A 23,608-nucleotide genomic window follows, 5' to 3' on the forward strand; every position below is an offset into this window, starting at 1 on the left:
TCTCACAGGCCTTTAGCCTCTCCCCTGGTGGTGGCTTCAGAATATCTCCTACAGAAGGGGTTTAGGGTTAGTAACCTGGCTGGTAGCGGGACTAAGGAATGGGGTTTAAAGCTGCATTTGCATAGCTGTCACTGTTTTCACACTTAGATAATTTGGTTTTGGAGTGTGGCCTTGAGGCTGCTGATGAGCTTCTGAGAGGTGAAAGGCCCCCTCCCCTACACTGTGGCTTGGTACCACACTGCTACCACACTGCCTTTGCCCCCCTCTTCCTCTTTGTGTGGGCTTTCTGGGTCACAGGAAGAGCTCAGGAAAACAGGCCTATTGTTTTCTTCTGGCCTCTCAGCCCAGCCCAGTTTCAGTACCAGATAAATAGAGGCTCTGCAGGCCCTGGCAGCCCTCCTCTTCAAGGGCAAGAGAGTTGTTTGTCTTGCGACTCTTATGCCAGCTCTGGGTTCTCTCTGTAGACCACAAGTTCCCATTCTCTTTCCCTAGTGGCCCCGCCGTTCTTTTTCCCCTTCCCCCCTCTGTTTGTCTCTATCACAAGTTTCTCTGAGTCTCTCATCCTCTGTGGAGTCCTGGTGTGCTTGGCAATAGGGAGTGGGCCTGACTCCTGTAAGTGGGAGGAAATGGGGCTATTGCCCCCTCCCCCATCCCTTGTCCTATTCTCCCACACCCTGGGGCAGCCCCCACCTCCTGGCGCTGTTTCCCTGTTGGGGGTAGGATGGCACCTTGCCTGGGTTTGGGAATGGCACTGGTTATGGCAGCAGGACGTGCTGGTACATATTTGAGTGAATAATCATTGCTGAGCCTGAAGTGCAGGAGAGACCAGTCCTTCCCTCATCTCTTTCCCAAGGATTTCTAGCCCTTCCCCAGGCTTTATGGTTCTAATTCTTTCTGCTATTCTAGCAGCCTCCTAGAATCTCCTGGAGTTCTTAATGGATGGACTCTTCCAGCTCTGAAATTCTATAACAGAAAATTAGGGGATAGCCCTGGACAGTGTTGCGCAGTGGTCAAAGCCCATGCACCGAAGGCTCTCGGGTTCGATTTCCGGTCAAGGGCACGTACCTGGGTTACAGATTTGATCCCCATCCTGGTCAGGCACATGCAGGAGGCAACCAATTGATGTGTCTCTCTCACATTGATGTTTCTCTCTCTCTGTCTCTTTCTCTCTCTCTCCCTCCCTCCCTCCCTTTCACTCTCTCTAAAAATCAATGGAAAAATATCCTTGGGTGAGGATTAACCAAAATAAAAATAAAAAAAATTAGGGGATACATTTTCCTATCCTACCTCCTTCTCCTGCAGTTACCTCACAAGCAGTCTTATTCTGTATGCTTTAGCATGTCACTCTTCTCAACATGTTAATTTTCTGTATTGACTTCTTACTTAGAAGCTCCTAGAAGGTAGAGCCAGGGTTTAAGAAGACACTCTTGGACAGGCACTTAAAAAAGATGCCAGCTAATATTGATAATAAATAGCAGTTTGCTTTTGTTAAAGTTCTTTTAAAAAGCCAAGAAACAGACCTACCAACCTTTTACCCCTCAGGGGATTTCATCTACATGCATAGTAGACACAGCCTGAATGACTTTCCCTATTTGGAGATGGCAATCTGAAGTACCCTGGGAAGAGGCACATTGTTAGAGGAGATATTGTTAGTAGAACAAGACTGGAGGCCAGGGTTCTCATCTGCCAGCTCTGGGCTGCTTCCAAGAAGTGTGACCCCAAACCTAAGGTATTTGCCTCCTTTTGCCCATTCTGTCTCCCATCCCTTTCATCCTAGGTTTCACTGACTCCAGGCCTCTCCTGTGCATTCCTAGGTATTCACGTGCTAATTGTGAGGGGGTAATTGGAGTTTTCTCCTCTCCTTCCTTTTTCCTGTAGCCTTCAGTCACTGCTCCCTTGTCCCTGAGCTTCAGGTAGTAGCCCCCTGCCACCCTGTCCAGCCTCTGAAGTGAACTGTGATTTTGGTAATCCTGAAATAAATGATGCAGAAATCCCTTTGCATTTTCTCTTGGGAAATAGGTACAATCTTCATTTTTAACCTAATCTCAGGCTACCCTACTACTGCATTAAAGTGACTTCTTGGTTTCAAGGAAGGGAAAAGAAAATGTCAGTTGGTACTGGGCCCCAGGCATCAGACTGCCTTGCTGTTTGTCAGAGCTATGCTCGCCATTTCCCTGTAGTTCTTTATCTGGATATGAGCTGTGAGAGGGACCCAGGGAGCCCCTTGAGGGTCAGTAGAGCAAGGGAGAAAGAGCCCAAGGCCAGTTTGTGTCCGATTCTCTCCTGGCTAGTCCTAGTGAGCACAGCCCTTGATGAAGTTGTAAATTGGCGTCTTGGGACATACCAAAATGCTGTGCCTAGTCATCATTCAGCTTAGCTTACCTGTATCAAGCACATAGCATGTGTTGAAGGCTGGGGAGATTATGAAACATGAGGTCAGTGCCTTCTGAAGTCCTTGGGCTATAGTTGGGGAGACTAACACACTTGAAATCATTAAAGGGGAATTTAAGACAGAGGAGAAGAGTCTGAAGGAACAACTCGTTCCTTTCTGCCCCCTTGCCCACCCCCAGGCTGTCTCTCCTTGTTACCCACCCAGCTTGGTATGTCTTCTCTCCCTCTGGCTCTTTATCCTCAACTTCTGCCAGAAAGCTTTCCTTGACCAAACCCATCTCTAACTTGCTCTATCTGGCATTTAAACATTAAATCAACAAGCATCTGAGTACCTCATGCATACTCAGAAACTTACCTGGGGCTGTGAAGAAAACAAGGATAGGCGACAAGCATTTCCTGAATCATGCAAGGGTAACATCCTGAGTGAGCTGCCTATCATTATGTTAAATGATTTTGAAATGTGTTCCCTTGTATTAAACATTGCACATGGAGCTACACCTGCTCGGAGTGGTTTTGCAGTTAACATCATTGGTGTCTCTTCATGTGTATATATGAAATCACAAATGATATACAGTGTAAAGCACAGTGCCACATAACATTGCTGACTTCTTTGATGTACATGAGGGGAGTTTGTCAATTGTCTCAGAGCCCCCTCTTCAATAATTGATTCCAACACTTTCATGACACCTTCTTCATCCTCTGCATCAACGGAATGCTTTATAAAGCTTTACTGTTTACAGAATATGGAGGATAAGAAATGCTTAGTAACATCAGCTCTGGTGAGTGAAAGAAAGCAGCCACGGGCTGTTACTCCACATGCTTACTATGCAACAAAAGTACTTTGTGTATGATACAGATTACACACTGCACAGATAGTCTAACTGCTGTTATTTTTCACTCAGGCACCCATATCAGCACAAGTTTGCATAACTCTCATACTGTGTAGTACCCAGGAACCACCTGGTTCCTGCCCTTAAAGAGCTTCTGTCCTCTTTGGAGAGTTGAGACATAATCATATGAAAAGTTAAATAGTGATTTTATGGTCTGGCTTGTTTGGTTGCAAGGAACCTGCTCAAGCTATGTCAAATTAAGGGATGATTGTAGCATAGACTCTGGAGCCAGGCTGTAAGCATTCAAATCCTGGCTCTGCCTCTTAATTAGCTGTTTGACTTTGGACAAATTACTTTACCTTCACTGAGACTCAGTTTCCTCATCTGTAAAATGGGACTAATAATAGTATCAATGTCATAGAGTTTTGTGGGGATTAAATTAATTAGTATGTGTAAAGCTCTTAGAACAGTGCTGGCTATCAGAATTAATTTTTATTTACTTTAAGGTCCAGAATCTGGTTGGTATCTGAGCACGAGAATTGCAGCATAGCTAGTTCCTTGAAACTGGAACTATAGGGTAGTTCTGGATTCACAGTAACATCAAGGAACAGCTAGAACAAATCAGTCAATCTCTCTCCCACTTCCATTTCCCTCTACTCTGCTTTGTTCTCAGCTTTCTTTTACCTGAGATAATATTGGCCTCTCCAGCCCTGACTCTGTGTACTCTCTGACATCTTCCCTCTGGGTTTTAGTTGGAAAGACTGAGGGGGAAATCATCTTTTTTCTTCTGTCTTGGATTGGCTACGCTTGTGTCAGGAACCCTTTTCTTCTATTCATGAGCTATGGCTGGGGCCACAAAGGGACCATATGGTTGAAAACATGGTCTCTTAAACAGTAGGAGCTGTGAGCAGGGCAAAGCAGAGCAGGGCAACACAGGTACTAGAGTCAAAATTTTGAGGTCAAACCTTGGCTCCACTACTTCCTGGCTGTGTATAACTCTGGGCAAGTCCTTTAATTGCTCTAAACTTTCTTCATCTGTGAAATTAATATACCAACAGCACCAACCTCAAAGTTTGTTATGAGATTATACTTCTAAAGCACTCAGCAATGCCAGAAACAAAATGCTCAAAAATTGCTAGCTATTTAATTATTAAAGGTATATGGGGAGGATGGGCAATGAGAGACATCTCTGAGACAGATAATCTGGGACAGCTTATAAAATAGTAAAGATAAGGACTACAAGGATGGGGCAGATAATACCATTCCTTGCTCACAGCAGAGTAGTACTGGGAATGCTTTTAGACCCCAGCTTAAATATGTTGTCCTGTGTGAGCCTTATTCCTCTGACTTGGTCAAACTTGTTCTCTTAGCGCCCAATACTTCTCTGTAGCATGTAAGATGTATTATAGTTATAATGAAACAATTAATTGTTGGGTTGTTTTCATGCCTGCCTCCCCCATCAGAATGTAAACACCATTACAGCAGGGTCTTCCCCATTTTACTCACTGTATGTCTGAGCCTAACACAGCTGCTGGCACACAGTAAGGATACATTAGGTTGGCAGCTTCATGGAATGTGGACTTGAACATTTAGAATCATTGAGTTAGAATTGGAAAGTTTTTCTGTCTTGTTGAAAGAGAACCAGAGAGGTTCAGTGACTTGACCTCAGACACACAGCCTGTTCACAGCAGAGCCAAGAATAGAAATCAAGTTGCCTCGCTCTTCATCATAAAAGTGGTTGTATTTCATCATTTTCTGTGTTTGTCTCAGGACTTTTTCATTTGTGTTATTAGAGCAGAAGCACTTTGAGAGCTTCTTTCATGTTAGTAGGATAGCTTTCTTGAGTGGAATTTTCTTGTGATAGCTTTTAAGATTTACTCTTAGCAACGTCCAAATATTCAATATAGTATTATTAACTGTAGTCGCCATGCTGTATATTATATTCCTATGACATTTATTTTATAACTGGAAATTTGTACCTTTTACCTACCTGTAGGATTACTATTTTTAATAACAGTTTTATTGATATATAATTCACATACCTCCAAGTTCATTCTTTCAAAGTATTTTAGAAGTCTTATAACCAAGAATTTACAGAAGAAGCCACTTTGAAACTGGTAGGAAGGGCAGAGACACGAAGAGTACTGGCTCCACTCCTACAGACTGCTGCTGAGATTCCAGAGGGATATCGCAGCTGCAAAGGTTCCCCCTAAGGAGCGTGGGGTCTCAGTCCCGCTCTGGGCTCCCTAGCCCAGAGCACCAGAGCCAGGAAGAGGCATCCTCATAATATCTGGCTTTGAAAATCAGCAGGGATTTTGTCTGTTGTGGAGTGACGGCAGTCTGCTATAGACACAGGCGCCCTACTAAAGGGCCAACACACAAAATCTTGATTGCAGCTACTTACCCTGGGCTCTGGGCAGAGCACACTGGAGTCTTGTGAGGAGAGACTGGGGTTTGTGACTCTGGGGAGAGACCTGGGGGAACACCCTCTAGGACCTCTGTTCCAAGTCACTCTCCCACACCACAGATGCCATCTTTCTTGGATGGAGTACTCCGCTCCATATGGCATGAGCCTGGAGGAAAGCAATGGCTATTTTGTCCTCTGGAGCTCACACCCTACTAAGGAGTCAGCTTTCTGGGCTGGAGTGTAGAGGCCTGGGCAGACGCAGGAAGTGTCAGTGACTGAGTGATGTGGCTTTGAGGCAGGGGCCATTCCCTCCACTTTCCTGTGAACCCCTCACTGTAGATCCTCTAGTCCCACCCTCCAGGCTCCAGGTGGCCCCACCCCCTCAACTCCCAGTGGTCATGCTGTTGAACTTGGGCTTCTGGCAGAATCTTGTGCAGACTGAGTTGTGTGACTCTAGGATATCTGACTGGTGCAGAGCCCTTTTTTCACACGGCCAAATCTTGGTTTGTTTGGACCTGATAAATTGCTGGCCTCAGCCTGACGACTCCTTGAGACCCTGCCCCACGACAGAGGTCTGTTGGCACCCAGCGGGTGGCAGCTAGACTTGGTATACCCTGGGACATTTGCTGAGTAGCCTCAGACCAGCCCTGACATTGAGCTTAAACCTGCATGAATGCCACTGGTGAACACCACTCACCCTACCTGGTGACTCACTGAGAGTCCTACTTCATGCAGCTTGAATACTGCCAGAGGCTCTTTCAGTGACTGAGCCTAACAGGCAGTTGGCAGGTGGAGGCAGACCTTGAGACTTTGGCTTACCTGCTTCTGGGTCAGGTGCTGGTAAAAGCTGGCCTTGGTGCTCAGCTTGGTATTTCCCGTGTGTACCCAGGCCCAGCAGAGGCAGCCACAAATTGTAGATTGCTTTGTAGTTCCAAACAGGTTGCCCAGGCCTAGTCACAGGCTGGTCTGACATTGGGCTACACCAGTCTCCCTCCCAGAACCAACACACCCATTGGCCAGCTTTAGACAACAGAGCAGGATCCAATTAGTTTCACAAGTGGCACATCCAAAGGGATATCTTGGCAGCCACCAGACCCAACTGAGGCAAATTCCGCTACATGTGATCAGCAACTGCACAGCAGGTCATACACCGTGGCTGAGATTGATTCTCAGAGTCAGCCAACCTGCAGGTCAACCCCGCACATGAATGTGCCAATAGCAATCAAGACTAAATTACAACAGGAGGGCCCACATAACCCACATGAAGGACATTCCTTTAGCACCCAGATCAGGTGATTAAGGAGATAGTGCCACTGGGTCTCACAGGCACCCTACCAAGACTGGAGTCATAGCAGATCAACCTAATACATAGAACAAACACAAAGAGGCAGCCAAAATGGGAGACATAGAAATAGTCCCCAAATGAAAGAACAGGAGAAATCTCCAGCAAAAGAGCTAAGTGAAATGGAGGCAAGCAATTTACCAGATATAGAGTTCAAAAATATGGCCATAAGGATGCTCAAGGAACTTAGTGAGAATGTCAGCAAAGAGATAGCAAAGATATAAAATCTATATAAAGGAACCAGTCAGAAATGAAAAATACATCTGAAATGAAGAATACACTAGAAGGAATAAATACTAGGTTGAATGAAGCAGTTAGATGAAGTGATTTGGAAGACAAGGTAGCAGAAAACACCCAACCAGAGCAGCAAAGTAAAAAATGAACTTTTTTAAAATGAGGATCATGGACATCTGTAATACTTTCAACAATAAAGATAAGCCAAAAAAAAAAAAAAAAAGGATCATTTAAGGGGTACCAGGAGAAGAGAGTAAGGAATTGAGAACCTATTTGAAGAAATAATGACTGAACACTTCCCTAACGTGATGATGGAAAAAGACACAGAAGTCCAGTGAGGACAGAGAGTCCCAAAAGAGATGGATCCAAAGAGACCCACACCAAGACACATCATAATTAAAATGCCAAAAGTTAAAGACAAGGAGAGAATCTTAAAAGCAGCAAGAGTTACCTAAAAGGGAGCTCCCATAAGACTGTCAGTTGATTTCTCAACAGAAACATTTCAGGCCAGAAAGGATAGGCATGAAATACTCAAAGTGATGAAAAGCAAGGACCTACAACCAAGACTACTATACCCAGCAAGGCTATCATTTAAAACTGAAAGGGAAATGAGCTTCCCAGACAAGAAATAGCTACAGTAATTTGTTACCACCAAACTAATATTACAAGATATGTTAAAGGGTCTTCTTTAAGTAGTGGAAGAAGATAGAGGAACATATTTATAAAGAATGAAATGGTAATAAATATATACCTATCAATAATCACTTTAAATGTAAATGGCTTAAATGCTCCAATCAAAAGATATAGGAGAGCGCAGCGTAGGTAACAGCTATACCTACCGCCTCCCACAACCACATCAAAATTACAACTAAAATACAGAACAACCATCACTCAGAACCTCCTGAAATCTAGCTGCACAGAAGTCCTACAACCAGGGAACTGAAGAAGCATGGAGACTGGTAGGAGTGGCAGAGACGCAGGCACATTGGGGCTGAATCCTGGAGACTCGGTCGCAGTCCCACACCCAGTGCCACAGTTTAAACCCAGGAAGGATATCTCAGCGGTGGAGGTTTCCCAGAGGAGTGCGGGGTCCCATTCCCACATCGGGCCCCCAGCCCAGGGCTCCACGCCCTGGAAGAGAAGTCCCCACAACTTTGGGCTATAAAAACCAGTGGGGACTGTTGCTGAGGGACTCAGAGGCTGCGGGAGTCCCAGGCTTTCCTCTTAAAGGGCCTGCGCACGGACTCACTCAGATGTGCTCCCTCTGAGCTCTAGCACTGGGCAGCAGCTTGAAAGGAACCTGGGACATTTGGGGAGGATCTGACATGCCTGAAATCGGGACAAGAGGTGAAGGGGCAGCTTTCTCCCAGACAGAAGAGCTGGCAGAGGCCATTGCTCCTTTGGTGAGCCCTCCCCCCACAGAGCCAGCAGGCAGGTGCCATATTTGAATCTCCAGCATCTGACTCACACCTTTGGCCCCACCCTAGTGATTCACGAGGACCCCGCCCCTCCCTTCCTGCAAGCTCATCCAAACCATTTCCAGTGGCTTTTCTATGCAAGTGGCCTCTTAAGCCTCCTGTTTAGGACTTTCCAAAAATCTCTCAAGCAAGCATCAGCAAGCCCCATAGGGCTTGATAAGTGGCCCCAGGCCTGGCACTAGCGGCAGCCTGCATTGGTTCATAGCTTGGCCTCTCCTGGACACCTCTAAGCCCAGCACAAGTAGCAGCCAACTACAGTTTGCTGTGTAGCTCATGCTGGGTGGCCCTGGGCAAGGCACTGGCAGAGGCTGATTTTGTACCTCTTGGGAGGCCCCAGAGACAGTGCACCTGGTGGTCAGACTCCACCACACTGGATTACAACCCTACCACATCCACGAGTGACACACTCAAGGGGTGGACTCAGTGAACACCAAAGCTCTACTGAAGTAAATCCTGCTCCATAGGGGTGTCTTCAGCACAGCAGCTCTCTGGTTGTAGTTGCAGCTGGTCCTCACAGCTGATTGACCTGAGGGTCAGTTCCTCCCAGTGACGCCAACAGAAACCAAGGCTCAACTACCACAGGACAGAGCACACAGCCCACACAGGAGAGCACCTAGAACACCCAGCTAAGAGGACTGGGGAGGCTGAGCCACTGGATCCTATAGGACACCTACTATACAAAGCCACTCTACCATTTCCAGGAGACATAGCAGCTCTACCTATTACATACAAACAAATACCTGGAAGCAGCCAAAATGTGGAGGCAAAGAAACATGTCAAAAGGAAAGAACAGAAGAAATCTCCAGAAAAGGAACTAAATGAAATAGAACCAAGCAAGCTGCTAGATACAGAGTTCAGATTTATGGTTATAACGATGCTCAAGGATATTAGTAAGACTGTTACAAAAACAAGTGAGACCATTGATGACGTAATAAAGTGCCAGTCAGAAATGAAGGCTACATGAACTGAAATGAAAAATTTACAAGGAATCAACAGTAGAGTAGAGGATGCTGAGAATCAAATCAGCAATTTGGAACATGAGGAAACAATAAACACCCAACCAGAAGAGCAAAAGGAAAAAAGAATCCAGAAATATGAAGATAGTGTCAGGAGTCTCTCGGACAACTTCAAGAGGCCCAACATTCGTATTATTGGGGTGCCAGAAGGAGAAGAAAGAGAGCAAGAAATTGAAAACGTATTTGAAAATATAATGACAGAAAATTCCCCCTCCTGGGGAAAGAAATAGACTTACAAGTCCATGAAGCACAGAGTCCCAAACAAGAGGAACTCAAAGAGGCCCACAGCAAGATACATCAAAATTAAAATGCCAAAGGTTAAAGACAAAGAATCTTAAAAGCAGCAAGAGAAAAGCAGTTAGTTACCTACAAGGGAGCTCTCATACGACTGTCAGCTGATTTCTCAACAGAAACCTTGCAGGCCAGAAGGAAGTGGCAAGAAGTATTCAAAGTGAAGAAAAACAAGAACCTACAACCAAGATTACTCTACCCAGCAAAGCTATCATTTAGAATTGAAGGTCAGATAAAGAGCTTCTCAGACAAGGAAGAGCTAAAGGAGTTCATCACCACCAGACCTGTACTACATAAAATGTTGAAGGGTCTTCAAGAAGAAGCTAATGAACAAAATAATCTGATGAACTAAATAGATCCAGAGACATTGACACATGCAACAGACAATCATATTTCAGAGGGAAGAGAGAAGGGGGTGGAGAGTGGGGAGAGATTATCCAAAGAAGTTATATGCATATATGCATAGCCCATGGACACAGACAATAACGGGGTGAAGGCCTGGGGAGGGGTTGGGAGTGAGGTGGAGGGGGTCAATTGGGGCAAAAAATGGGACACCTGTAATACTTTCAACAATAAAGATAAATTAAAAAAAAAAAAGTAGGGTAGCTGAGTTGATAAGAAAACAATACCCAAATATATGCTGTCTACGAGAGACTCACTCAGAATGAAAGAAACAGACTAAAAGTAAAGGGATGGAAAAAGATATTTCATGCAAACAGAAATGAAAACAACAAAACACTGGGATCGAAATAATTATAGCTGACGAAATGGGCTTTAAAGCAAAGGCTATATATAGTAAGAGACAAAGAAGAACAGTACAAAATGGTAAAGAGAACAGTCCAACAAGAGAATATAACCCCTCATAAACATTTATGCACCCAACATAGGAGCACCTAAATATATAAAGCAAATCTTTTTTTGTCTTCTTTTTAATCCTCACCCGAGGATATTTTTTCTATTGCTTTTCAGAGAGAGTAGAAAGGGCTGGGAGAGGAACATTGATGTGAGAGAGATACATCTGTTGGTCACCTCCCATACTCCCACACTCACTGGAGCTGGGGTCGAGCCTACAACCAAGGTACGTGCTCTTGGCCGGAATCGAACCCAGGACCCTTCAGTCCGTGGACCAAACGCTCTGACCACTGAGCCAAACTGGCTAGGGCTATAAAACAAATCTTGATGGACATAAAGGGACAGTACTACAGTCACAGTAGGGGATTTTAACACTCCATTGACACCGATGGATAGATCTTACAGACAGAAAATCAACAAGAAAACAGTGGCCTTAAATGACACACTAGATCAGATGGGTTTAATTGATACCTTCAGGTCATTTTACCCCAAAGCAGCTGAATATAAATACGTTTCAAGTCCACATGGAACATTTTCTAGGACAGAATACATAGTAGGGCACAAAACAAGTCTCAATAAATTAAAGAAGAATGAAAACATATCAAGCATCTTCTCTGACCATAATGGAATGGAACTAGAAATCAAGTCACAAGAAAAAAAGATAAAACAAACAAAGACATGGAGGCTAAATAACATGTTACTACACAGTGAATGGGTTAACAACGAGATCAAGGAGGAAATCAAAAGATAGCTTGAAAGAAATGAAAATGCGAACACAACTCAAAATCTCTGGGACATAGCGAAAGTTGTACTAGGAGGGGAATTCATAGCATTACAGGTCTACCTCAGGAAATAAGAAAAATCTCAAATAAACAATCTGACTTTACACTTAAAGGAACTAGAAAAAGAACAACAAACAACACCCAAAGTGAGTAGAAGAAAGGAAATAATAAAGATTAGAACAGAAATAAATGAAATAGAGTCTAAGTACAAAAGATCGGCCCAGCCAGCGTGGCTCAGTGGTTGAGTGTTGACCTATGAACCAGGAGGTCACAGTTCGATCCCCAGTCAGGGCACATGACTGGATTGTGGGCTCAATTCCTATAGGGGGTGTGCAGGAGGCAGCCAGTCAATGACTCTCATCATTGATGTTTCTATCTCTCCCTCTCCCTCTCTCTGAAATCAATAAAAACATTTTTTAAAAAATTAAAAATTATCAGACTGATGAATGTCAGAGGGATGGAGAAGGGCAGGTGGGTGGAGGGGGAGAGAGTAACCAAAGAATTTATATGCATATATGCACAACCCAAGGACACGGACAATGATGGGTAGAGGGATGGAGGAGGGGGAGGGGACGGGGTAGAATGGGTCATTGGGGAGAAAAAGGGACATCTGTAATATTTTTAACAAAAATAAAATTTAAAAATAAAAAAGATTAATGAAACCAAGAGCTGGTTCTTCAAAAAGATAAACAAGATTGACAAACTTTTAACTAGATTCATCAAGAAAAAGAGGATCCAAATAAGTAAAATCAGAAGTGAAATGGGAGAAGTAACAACTGACATCAAAGAAATACAAAGCACTATAAGAAAGTATTATGAATAACTATATGCCAACAAGTTGGACAATCTGGAGAAAATGGATAAATTCCCAGAAACATACAATCTTCCCAAACTGATTCAGAAAGAATCAGAATCTGAATAGATACATTACAACTAGTGAAATTGAAGCAGTTATTAAAAAAACTCCCAACAAAACTGGACTGGATCGCTTCACAGGGAAATTTCACCAGACATTCCAAGAAGAGCTAACACCTATCCTTCTCAAACTATTCCAAAAAATTTTAGAGGAGGGAAGACTCCCAACTTCATTTTAAGAGGCCAGCATTATCCTAATTCTAAAATCAGAAAAGGACACTACAAAGAAAGGAAATTATGGGCCAATGTCCCTGATGAACATAGATGCTAAAATCCTCAACAAAATATTAGCAAACCTGATCCAGCAATACATTAAGAAGATCATACAGTATCATCAAGTGGGCTTTATTCTGGGGATGCAAGATTGATACAGTATCCACAAATCAATAAACGTGATACACCGCATAACAAAATGAAGGGTAAAAATCACATGATTATATCAATAGATGCAGAAAAAGCACTTGATAAAATTCAGCACCCCTTTAGGATAAAAACTCAGCTAAGTGGGAATAGAGAGAACATATGTCAACATAATAAAGACCATATATAACAAACCCACAGTCTACATCATACTCAGTGGGCAAAAACTAAAAGTGTTTTCCTTAACATCATGAACAAAACAGGGATGTCCACTTGCATCACTTATTCAACATAGTACTTGAAGTCCTAGCCACAGCAATTAGACAAGAAGAAATAAAAGGCATTTAAATTGGAAAGGAAGAACTAAAACTGTCATTATTTGCAGATGACGTGATACTGTATATAGAGAACCCTAAAGTTTACACCAAAAAACTACTAGAACTCATAAATGAATTTGGTAAAGTAACAGGATACAAAATATCCAGAAATGAGCTGCATTTTAAAAAAATGTTTTTATTGATTCAAGAGAGAGGGAGAGATATAGAAACATCAATGATAAGAGTCATTGATCAGTTGCTTCCTGCACACCCCTTACTGGGGGTCAAACCCACAATCCAGGCATGTTCCCTGACTGGGAATCAAACCGTGATCTCTTGGTTCATGGGCTGACACTCAACCACTGAACCATGCTGGCTGGGCCAGTTGCATTTTTATATACCAATAATGAACTATCAGAAAGGGAAACAGAAAACAATTCCATTTTCAATTACATGTAAAAAAATAAAATATCTTGGAATAAATTTAACCAAGGATGTGAAAGACTTGTACTCAGAAAATTATTATAAGACACTGAAGAAAGAAATTGAGGAAGATAGAAATAAGTGGAAGTATATACTATGTTCATGGATAGGGAGAATTAACATCATTAAAATGTCCATACTGCCCTGGCCAGTGTGGCTCGGTTGGGAAGTTGTCCCGTGCACCAAAAGGTTACCAGTTCCATTCCTGGTCAGAGCACATGCCCAGGTTGCAGGCTCAATCCCCAGTAGGGGGTATTCAGGAGGCAGCCAAAAGATGATTTTCTCTTACACCACTGTTTCTCCCTCTCTCCCTCTCCCTTCTTTCTCTAAAAGCAATAAAACATATTAAAAAATATATATATATCCATACTAAAAGCTGTCTATAGATTGAACGCAGTTCCTGTTAAGATACCAACAGTGTATTTCACAGACCTAGAACAAATATTCCAAAAATGTATATGAAATTGCAAAAGACCCTTGTAGAGTATTATGGTAAGTGAAATAAGCCAGTCAGAAAGAGACAATACCATATGACTTCACTTATATGTAGAATCTAATGAACAAAATAAGTAGAATAGAAACAGACTCATAGATACAGAAAACAGACTGACAGCTGTTAGACAGTCTGGGGTTTGAGGGGGGCCTGGGTGAAAAAGGTGAAGGGATTAAACAAAAAACTCATAGACACAGACACAACAGGATGGTGATTTCCAGAGGGAAAGGGGGGTGGGGGAGGTAGAAGAAGGTAAAGGGGTAATAAATAGTAATTGAAGGAGACTCTACTTAGGGTGGTGAACACACAATACAGTATACAGATGATGTATTCTAGAATTGTACACATGAAACCTGTATAATTTTATTAACCAATGTCACCCCAATAAATTCAGTAAAAATTTAAAAACTAAAAAGTATTTTAAAGTGATTTTTGTGTATTTACATCCCTGCCATCACCACTATCAGCACATTTTCATCAACCCCAAATAAAACCCAGTATCCACTAGCAGTAACTACTCATTTCTACCCCCATTTAACCCCCCGGAAACCACTAACCTGTTTTCTATCACAATGGATTTGCCTGTTATAGGTGTTACACATAAATGGAGCCATGCACTATGTGGCCTTTTTTGATTGGGTTCAATTTAACATAATCTTTTCAAGGTTCATCCATGTTGTAGTATGTATCATTACTTCATACTTTTTTATTGCCAAGTAATATTCCATTTTATGGACATATCACATTTGTCCATCAGTCGATGAACATTTAGATTGTGTTTCCACTGTGAGCATTTCGTGTACAGATTTTTGTGTGGACATATACTATTTTCAGTTCTTTTGGGTATCTACTTAGGAGTACAATTGCTGTGTCATATGTAATTCTGTTTTACATTTTGAGGACTGCCAAACTATTTCCCAAAGTGACTCACTTCATTTTATATTCCTACCAACAGTGTGTGAAGACTCCACGTTCTTCACATTCTAACCAATGCTTGTTATTATCCATCCTTTTGATTATAGGTATTTTCGTGGGTATAAAGTAGTATCTTGTGGTTTTGTTTCATATTGTCCTAGTGAGTAATGATGTTGAACATCTTTTCAAGTTCTTATTGGCCACTGTATATCTTTTTGTCTATTCAGATTCTCTGCCCATTTTTTAATTGGGTTATTTGCCTTTTTATTGTTGAGTTATTTTATTATTGAGGAGTCCTTTTTATATTCCAAATACAAATCTCTTATCAGATGTAAGTCCCTTATCTAGGTATATAATTTGCAAATGTTTTTTCCCATTCTTTGGGTTGTGTTTTCATTTTTTTGATGGTATCCTTGGAAGCATAAAAGTTCTTAACTTTGAGAAGTCCAGTTTATCTTCTTTTTCCTTTTGTTGTTTGTGTTTTTGTTGTCGTGTGTGAGAAACCCTTGACTAGCCCAAAGTCATGATGATTTACTCCTGTGCTTTCCTTTAAGGTTTATGGTTTAAGCTCTTACATTTCTAGGTCAGTGATTTATTTTCAGTCATTTTTTTTGTATATGGTATGAGGTAGGGGTCCAGCTTCATTCTTTTGCATGTGGATATTCAGTTGTCCCAGCACCATTTGTTGAAGACTACTGAATGATGATCTTGATACTCCTGTCAAACGTTAACCACAAATTTAGGCATTTATTTTTGGATTCTCAGTTATGGTCCATTGATCTATATGTCATATCATTATGCCAGCGTCATACTGTCTTGATTACTGTAACTGTATAGCAAGTTTTGAAATTGGGAAGTGTGAGCCTTCCACTCCAACTTTGTTCTTCTTTTTCAAGATTGTTTGTCTCTTCTGGATCCCTTATATTTCTATACGATTTTTAGGATAAGCTTGTCAATTTCTACAAAAAAGCCAGTTGGGATTTTGATAGAAATGCATTGAGTCTGTAGATCTTAACAAAATTAAGTCTTCTGATCCATAAACATAGGATATCGTTCCATTTATTTAGGTCTTCTTTAATTTTTTTCAACAGTGTTTTAAAGTTTTCAGTTTACATGTCTTATACTTTTTTGGTTAAATTTAATCTTTTTTATGCTTTCGTAAATTGAATTGTTTTCTTAATTTTATTTTTGGACTCTTTATTGTAGTATATGGAAATGTACTTATATCCTGCAATCTGCTGAACTCATTGATTAGTTCTAATAGGGTTTTGTTTGTTTGTTTGTTTTTGTTCATTCTTACCTGAGGATATTTTCTCCATTGATATTTAGAGAGGGAGGGAGGGAGGGAGGGAGGGAGGGAGGGAGGAAGGAAGGAAGGAAGGAAGGAAGGAAGGAAGGAAGGAAGGAAGGAAGGAAGGAAGGAAGGAAGGAAGGAAGGAAGGAAGGAAGGGGGGGGGAGAGAGAGACATCCATGTGAGAAAGACACATCAATTTGTTGCCTCCCACATGCATCCCAGCGGGGGCCAGGGATTGAACCCGCAACCCTTCCATGCATGGGCTAATGCTCTAACCACTGAACCACACAAGCCAGGGCTCTGATAGGTTTTTAATGGATTTCTTAGAATTTTCTACATACAAGATTATGTCATCTACACAGAGATAGTTTTACTTCTTTCTTTCAATCTGGATGCCTTACTTCCTTTCCTTACCTAATTTTCTTGCGTAACATTGACTAGAAGTGGCACGGATAAACACCCTTGTCTTGTTCTTTGACTATGTTTTAAAAATATATCCATTTGGTCCTATTCTTAAGAAAATGAAGCTCACTGTAGAGATTAAATTAATATGTGAAATTGAAGTTGAAATTCATGGGTGGGATAGCTTGTGGTAGGCTAGAGTACCTAGGGAAAACTTCCTGAAAAAAACTTGTGATTTGGCTTGGTTGACAGGAGAGAGGTCGTTTTTAGGCATGCTTGGATACTTGAACGCAGAAAAAACTAGGGAGTCAAGATAGAGGCGTTGTAGAGCTGTTATAGGAGAGGGTAGTATTTAATCACCCAGAGCGATGCTGGTCCTCAGCCTGCCTGACTTTGCTCAGATCTCTGGATAGTCTACATCTTCCATTTGCCTGTGTAACTCCCTAAAGTACAGTTTCTCTCAAAATGGGCCGACTGCCTCCTGCATTAGAGTCACGCAGGGGATCTGTTAAATAGACAGATTCCTGCTCCTCACCCCAGACCTCTGGTGCTAAATCGGAATCTCTGGAGGCAGATCCTAGGAGTCTGATTCCCAAATGATTCTTACATATCATGAAGTTTGAGAAACACCACCCTAAAGCACCCTGTGTAGCATTTGTTCCCAAGTTTTTTCCGCCTCATTCAGGCCCCCAGTTCTCCTTAGCATATGATCTTGCCTCTGATGTAATCATTAAAGTAAAAGTCTTTAGATATTTAAGGAGTTTCCCTCATCTTCCTTCCTCTTTACCTCAAAAGACCAGTACCTCTTCCCTTCTTATCTCTCCCTGTCCTCTCTCTCCCTCCTCTCTTTAGTTTTCATACCCTTGCCCCCGTCCCTTCCCACCTGCCATCACTGGCTGGACAGCACACTGCTGAAAGCAGAGAGTCTGAGCACCAAGAGAAGAGCTGGAGAAGGCCATCATTACAAAGCTGGAGGGAAGCGAGGGCTGTTTGGTGGCTTCCCAGGAGCAGAGTACCTCCTTCTGCAGGTGCCTCTTCTAGATCATCATCAAAGAGGGTGACCAAGCATGGACAGGCCCATATTTGAAGGGCTCACGTTTGAGGCTAGATCGATGCATAAATCATATTTGAACTGTTAAGCATTTCTAGGTATTCTGTATCATTGGGTATGTGTATAAGAGAGAAATAGGCACTGTTGTATTTTATTACTATGTAAAATAGTAGAAGATACAGTTTAAATACTGTGGAATACATATACACATGCATATACACATATATATCATAAATTCTGTTCTTCAGGCATCAGTCTCTTTTTTCTGGCTTCTTCCCTTCCAAAAGCATTAGAGGTCTTCCCTATTTTACAAACCCTTTTGTTTGGCCCTTCTGCCTCCTCTAGCCATCATCTGATTTCCCCTTTCCTCTCAAAGTTAGCCTTCTCCAATGTGGGTGCGGCACCCATAGCCATTACTTCCTCATTACAGCCATCTCCTGCTCTCACTCGCAGTTCCCGCAGAGGTTCCTAGTGGTTTCCTAGGTGCTAAGGCCAGTGCTGTTTTCCTCAGTCCTCTGATTGCCTCCTCCTCTGGTGTCTGTTCTTTTGCTCTCCAACATGTAGCACGTGGCCATCACTGAGAGACCCGCCTTCGCTCTTTTTTTCCCTGTGCACGCTCCCTAGACATCTTGTCTCCTTCTCCAATTCTCATACTGGTAAATGTCCTCTAAATCTTTATCTCCAGACCTTTGTTTCTAACAGCCTAACAGACATTTACTCCTACGTGTCCCCTAACATCTCATACTCAAGACCCAAACTCAAACTGCTGTCCCTTAGCATGTCATGGCCTTTCCCATTCTTTTTTTTAAGTATGTTTTTATTGATTTCAGAGAGAGAGGAAGGGAGAGAGAAAGAAACATGGATGGGCTGCCTCCTGCATGCCCCCTACTGGGGATCTACCCTGCAGCCTGGGCATGTGCCCCAACCAGGAATTGAACCAGTGACCTTTCGGTTCATGGGACTGTGCTCAACCAACCAGTCACTATGGTTGGGTGGCCTTCCCCACTCTTAAATTCCTATCACCAATTGAAACTTTCGCCAGCCCCTAAAGCCCAGCTTAGACACCATCTCCTCAAGGAAGTCTGCCAGAGATTTCCAACCTGAATTTAGTCCTGTCCCCTGAAACCATGAAGCAGATTTTTTTACCCAATTTATTTTTTATTGATTTCAGAGAGAGGAAAGAAGAGGGATAGAGAGATAGAAACATCAATGATGAGAGAGTCAATGATCGGCTGCAGCCTGCAACCCAGGCATGTGCCCTGACCGGGAATCGAACCCCGATCGCCTGGATCCTAGGTCGATGCTCAACCGCTGAGCCATGCCCGGCCGGGCTTTTTACCCAGTTTAACTCCTTCTTAGTTTGTATGAGGAAGATGAGGCCCCAAACAGTTAAATACCTGCTTAGGGACACACAGCTAATGCTAAAATTCTCCTGAGAAAGTCACAGTGCAGTGCTCTTTCCACTATACCAAGCGGTTTCTTAATGCCTTGAGTGCTTTCAGTTGCTCTGTGGCAGATAATCATATCCTGCCGTGTGATTGGGATACTTGTAAAGTTAGAAGGTCCTTCAGAGACCTTCCATGTTTCTCATATATAGCTGAGTTCCCCATTGTGCCTAATTGAGGAGTCATCACTCAGTTAGTGTTCAATAAATATTTAATGGATGAATGAAAAAAGAGAAAGTTGCCTTATAGATTTTCCCTAATTAGGGCCTAGCCCAGTGCCGGGGAGATGTGGACACTTGGAAAACATTTATTGGTAGGCTGACAGGGCAACTGTAACGATCAGGCTGTGGTGTTTGGACTCTGTTCTTAGTCAGGGGGAGCTGTGCTGATTCTAGGCAGAGGAGTAAGATTAGGAAAGCACCACATTAGGAGGGTTAAATCTGGCAGCAGCAGCAGAAGGAAGAGTGGTGAGGCAGGCCCTCCAGGAGGAAAAAGAGGAGGGATTGGTCTGGGTGGCAGCTTTAGGAATTGAGAGGAAGAGACAAATGGACTGTTTGAAGGGAGAAAGGATAGGGTGACTGTGATGTGCAGAAGGGGGCGAGGGGAGTAGAGGATAGTACAGAGGTGGGATTTTGGATTGGAAAATGGTATTGTTCTTGACAAGTGGAGAGGGCTTAGCCTCTGTGGAGCATGTTCTGTGGAGGATGTTAGGTACCATAGCTGCTATGTCCCATGCATGGTCTCAGCCTAATTCTCAGCATAACCATTTCAAGTAGGTGTGGTTATCTTTGCCTGTGGGTCAGAAAACAGGCTTGAAACCATTAAATCATTATCTGAACCCAGTGTGTGTGACCTCAAAGATTGTTCTTTCTTTCCTCAGTGCCTTGCAAACATATAGGGAGGAGACAGATTTGGAGCTAAGATTACAAAATTAAATCTGTGCTGATTTGAGGTGAAGGTGGTATATCGTGACTCTAATAGGCCCATCATATTTTCTCTTAGATTAGGAGCATCTAGAAAATCATGCCCATAAGTCTTTTTTTCTTATCTCTGTGCATCTAGAAAGAACTAAGTTAGATGCAGAAAAGGACTTCCCTACAGTTAGAGTTAAGAGGCCCCAAATGGATGAGCCCTTCTTTGGGGCAGATTTTTAGGGAACTGGGCTCCCTTCCTCCAAGTCTAGATTTGCAGATAGACAGGATACCTTCTTCCAGGTTCTTTGCAGCTCTCAGGTTCAGACAGCCCTCTCAGTAGTCCCCCACACTGCAGTGACAATATTTCCTGTGGGGCCTGCTGTTTTCTTAGACCTGTTCAAGGCTTCTTTTAAAGTAACTCCAGCTGGAGCTAAATAATTGAACATAGAACCATGGAATTCTTGGTCTGCTCAGAGCATGTATAAGGATCCCTCTCCCACTTCTGTCAAGTCTTCCCCTGGAGCAGGTTTGGGATGTTCTTTTGGCTGCTGTGTCTGGGCTCTGGGCTAGGCAGGTGCCGGGCACACTGGTGAGCGAGGACGACCTAGCCCTTTTCTTCCGAGATGTTGCAGACCAGTAGTACACAGTTGCAGTGCATGATGATATGTGCTGACAGGGGACGTGCATTTCTAGTACTCCAGTCCCCCTCTGAGAAAATGGACTTTTAAGATTATCATCACGGAGGCCCAAGCACTGCCTGGAGAGTTTGTTTCCTAAGTGACATTCTCACTTTGTGACTCCCCTCTCAGTCCTGCAGGGGGCCAGAGAGGGTCTGCCCAGTCTGCAGGAGCACTGGAGACAGGCTGGCTCTCGGCTTGCAGCCCCACTTCCCAGTCTCTCCCCCTCTTTCAAAAAAGAAGTCCTGCCAGGAGGGTGTGGGCGGCCTCCCGGCAGCTGTTCTGCTCGGCCAGGCTTCCTGCTCTTGGCTCAGCAGGCAGTGAGCCTCTTTAGAGGCTTTGTCTGAGCCCTTCGGGCCCTCTCTGCCTGGCACCACTTGGCTAAGGAGAGTGGGAACTGAAAGTTCTCCCTTCTCATCTGCCCTCCTCAGTGGCCCTCTCACTATCACCTGCTCTCCCTCCCCACCTACAGGTCTCTTCTGACCCCCAAAGGCCACAAACACTGGCTCTGAAGCCCTCAGTCTTGGTCTCAGGAGGATTGGGAAGGGGGGAAATGACAAAAGGATGGTGGCTCTCAAATTCCAACTCCCTGCTTTTAAAAAATTAATAATTGTAAGTAACTTTTATTGCACACATGCTGTGTGCCAGGCGCTGTCTTAAGTATTTTATGAGCATTGCCTCATTTAAAGTTGGCACAAGCCCCAGAGGTGGGTACTCTGGCACCCCATTTTGCAGATAGCTACAGACTCTCGGAGTTTGTCATTGAGTTTGAAATCAGGAGCATGTCTTTGAAGAGACAGCTGGGCTCTGGCTTCTGTTTTCTCTCATCTCCTTCTGACTTTTCCCATAGAACATAAACTCTGAACCAATCTAGGATAAGGGCAGCTGGCCATTAGGGTTCCCCCCTGCAGACCTTTCATAATAGGCTAGTCTTCATTTTCCTTTCCTGGTTGAATACCTTCTGCGCCCCGCCCCCTCCCCCCCAGGCTACTTTTTTTTCCCCTGAAGTCCTGACACCTTATTCTTTCTCTCTCCTCCTTTCCAGGACCCTGCTGGAATCTTTGAGCTGGTGGAGGTGGTTGGCAATGGAACCTATGGACAGGTGTACAAGGTGAGGCTCTAATGGTGCAGAAGCGTGACTGTCTTCCATGGGCCCTCTCAGGAGGAGTGGAAGAAGTCTACTCCAGGCCAGGAAATTGGAAGGGTTATGGGAGATTGCAGAGTCTGGGGGCCCTGGGAAAGGAAAGGAGAGGAGAGAATAAAAGTAATGAGGGAAGGAAGCAGCAAGAAGTGGGGTGTTTTTGCTGGTCTCTGCCTCAGTTTAGAACTACTCCTGGTGTAGCATGAGCAGGTCTGGAGTTGAATGGGGTGTGGGAAAGGGACAGGTGAAGGCAGAGGGAATGGTATGGGGATGTATGTATCAAAGCTCACCTGGGACTTCAGAGTAAAGCTCAGGCCAAAGGTGCAGGTTTGGATTCTCCCAAGACAGCAGAGAAGCCCAGGACTTGGAGTGAGTGGGATCTAACCAGTGACCCTCTGCAGAGGGGAAGCAGCTTTCTTGAGCTCCCACAGCTGGCCTGCAGCAGAGCTGGATGGAGTTAGAGCTCAGGCCTTCTGCTTTTGAGGCTTCCTCTCCCACAGAAGTGGCGTTTCCTCAGCCACTGATTGTAGCTTCTAGCCTAGCCCACTCAGTCCTCTCATGTGGCCTGATCACTAGTCACACTTGAATGGCGAGAGATGGCCACAGCAGAGAGATGTTCAAGGTGGATGCTGCTCCAGAGTTGTAAGCCCCCAGAACACATGTAGGCTTCTTTGTCTCCAGACACGATGCTGGGTCTTTTCACAAGTCTCCTCTGCATCTCAGGGGCTTGTTTCCTGGGTCACTGGGACCACCTGCCTTTCTCTTACCCTTCTTCCATGTAAGCTTTGGGAAACAGGCACCCCCTTCCCCCATTTCTCCATCTCTTGCCTAGTTGTTGCTATGGAAATCGTAGCTCTGTGTCCTATTGCTTTTCTGGGCTTGGGGTCTTGAATAACTGCTGAGGATAAAAATATTCCATGGCCTGGCAATACCTGTATTCGTCCCCATGAGGGGCTGCTTTCTCTCACCCTGATCTTCCCCAGGAAGCCTTGGACTTTCCTGTCCAAGTCCCAGATGGCTTCTGCTAGGAATTTCAGAAGGAGGGAGGAGGAGGGGAATGGCAGGGCCGTACTATATATAGAAGTTGCTTCCCATTAGCACTGGTGATGAGGCCATCAACACATGTCAGTCAGCCCTTCTGTGTTTCCCCAAGTTCCCTAAAAATCTCAGTTCATCTTAATTCTTCCAGTCAACTCCTGGGAGGAGGAGTTGGCAGGGGATCCTGGGAATAGCCTCCTATCCAGAGGGGGCTTGTGTTGCATAAAAGATGCAGAGAGAGGCAGAGGCCCTCCCTCCGCAGCCTCCTTCCCCAGCTCCCTCCAGCTCCATCTAAGGATGGAGAAGGTATCTTTCACTCCCTGTTCTAACTTTCATACTGTAGGAAGTCCAAGCCAGAGAGGCTGGAACAGAACATAAGTGTCTCTCACTTGTCTCTCTTGAGTATTTCAGGGGAGCAGACCCTTCATTTATATCAAGCACAGAGCTTGGAAATCCAGTCTTGGTAGTTTTTCTGTAGCCCACTGTTACCCCTGTGACCAATCCATAGATCAAGGTGTCTAGCCACCATGAGGGACATG

The 23,608-nt window shown here is 43.8% G+C and overlaps 1 protein-coding gene across 2 annotated transcripts in view; it reads left to right on the forward strand.

Annotated features, from left to right (window-relative positions):
* The window catches only part of MINK1 (misshapen like kinase 1), a 62,659-nt gene that overhangs the window by 22,519 nt on the left and 16,532 nt on the right, over nt 1–23,608 (forward strand). For both annotated transcript variants that reach the window (XM_087825927.1, XM_087825928.1), the window contains exon 2: nt 21,936–22,001. In XM_087825927.1, the coding sequence (XP_087682053.1) occupies nt 21,936–22,001 (66 nt within the window). The remainder of the gene's footprint in view (nt 1–21,935; nt 22,002–23,608) is intronic.

Source organism: Miniopterus natalensis, chromosome 17, assembly GCF_054644295.1.
Source record: "Miniopterus natalensis isolate mMinNat1 chromosome 17, mMinNat1.hap1, whole genome shotgun sequence".
Classification (NCBI taxonomy): domain Eukaryota; kingdom Metazoa; phylum Chordata; class Mammalia; order Chiroptera; family Miniopteridae; genus Miniopterus; species Miniopterus natalensis.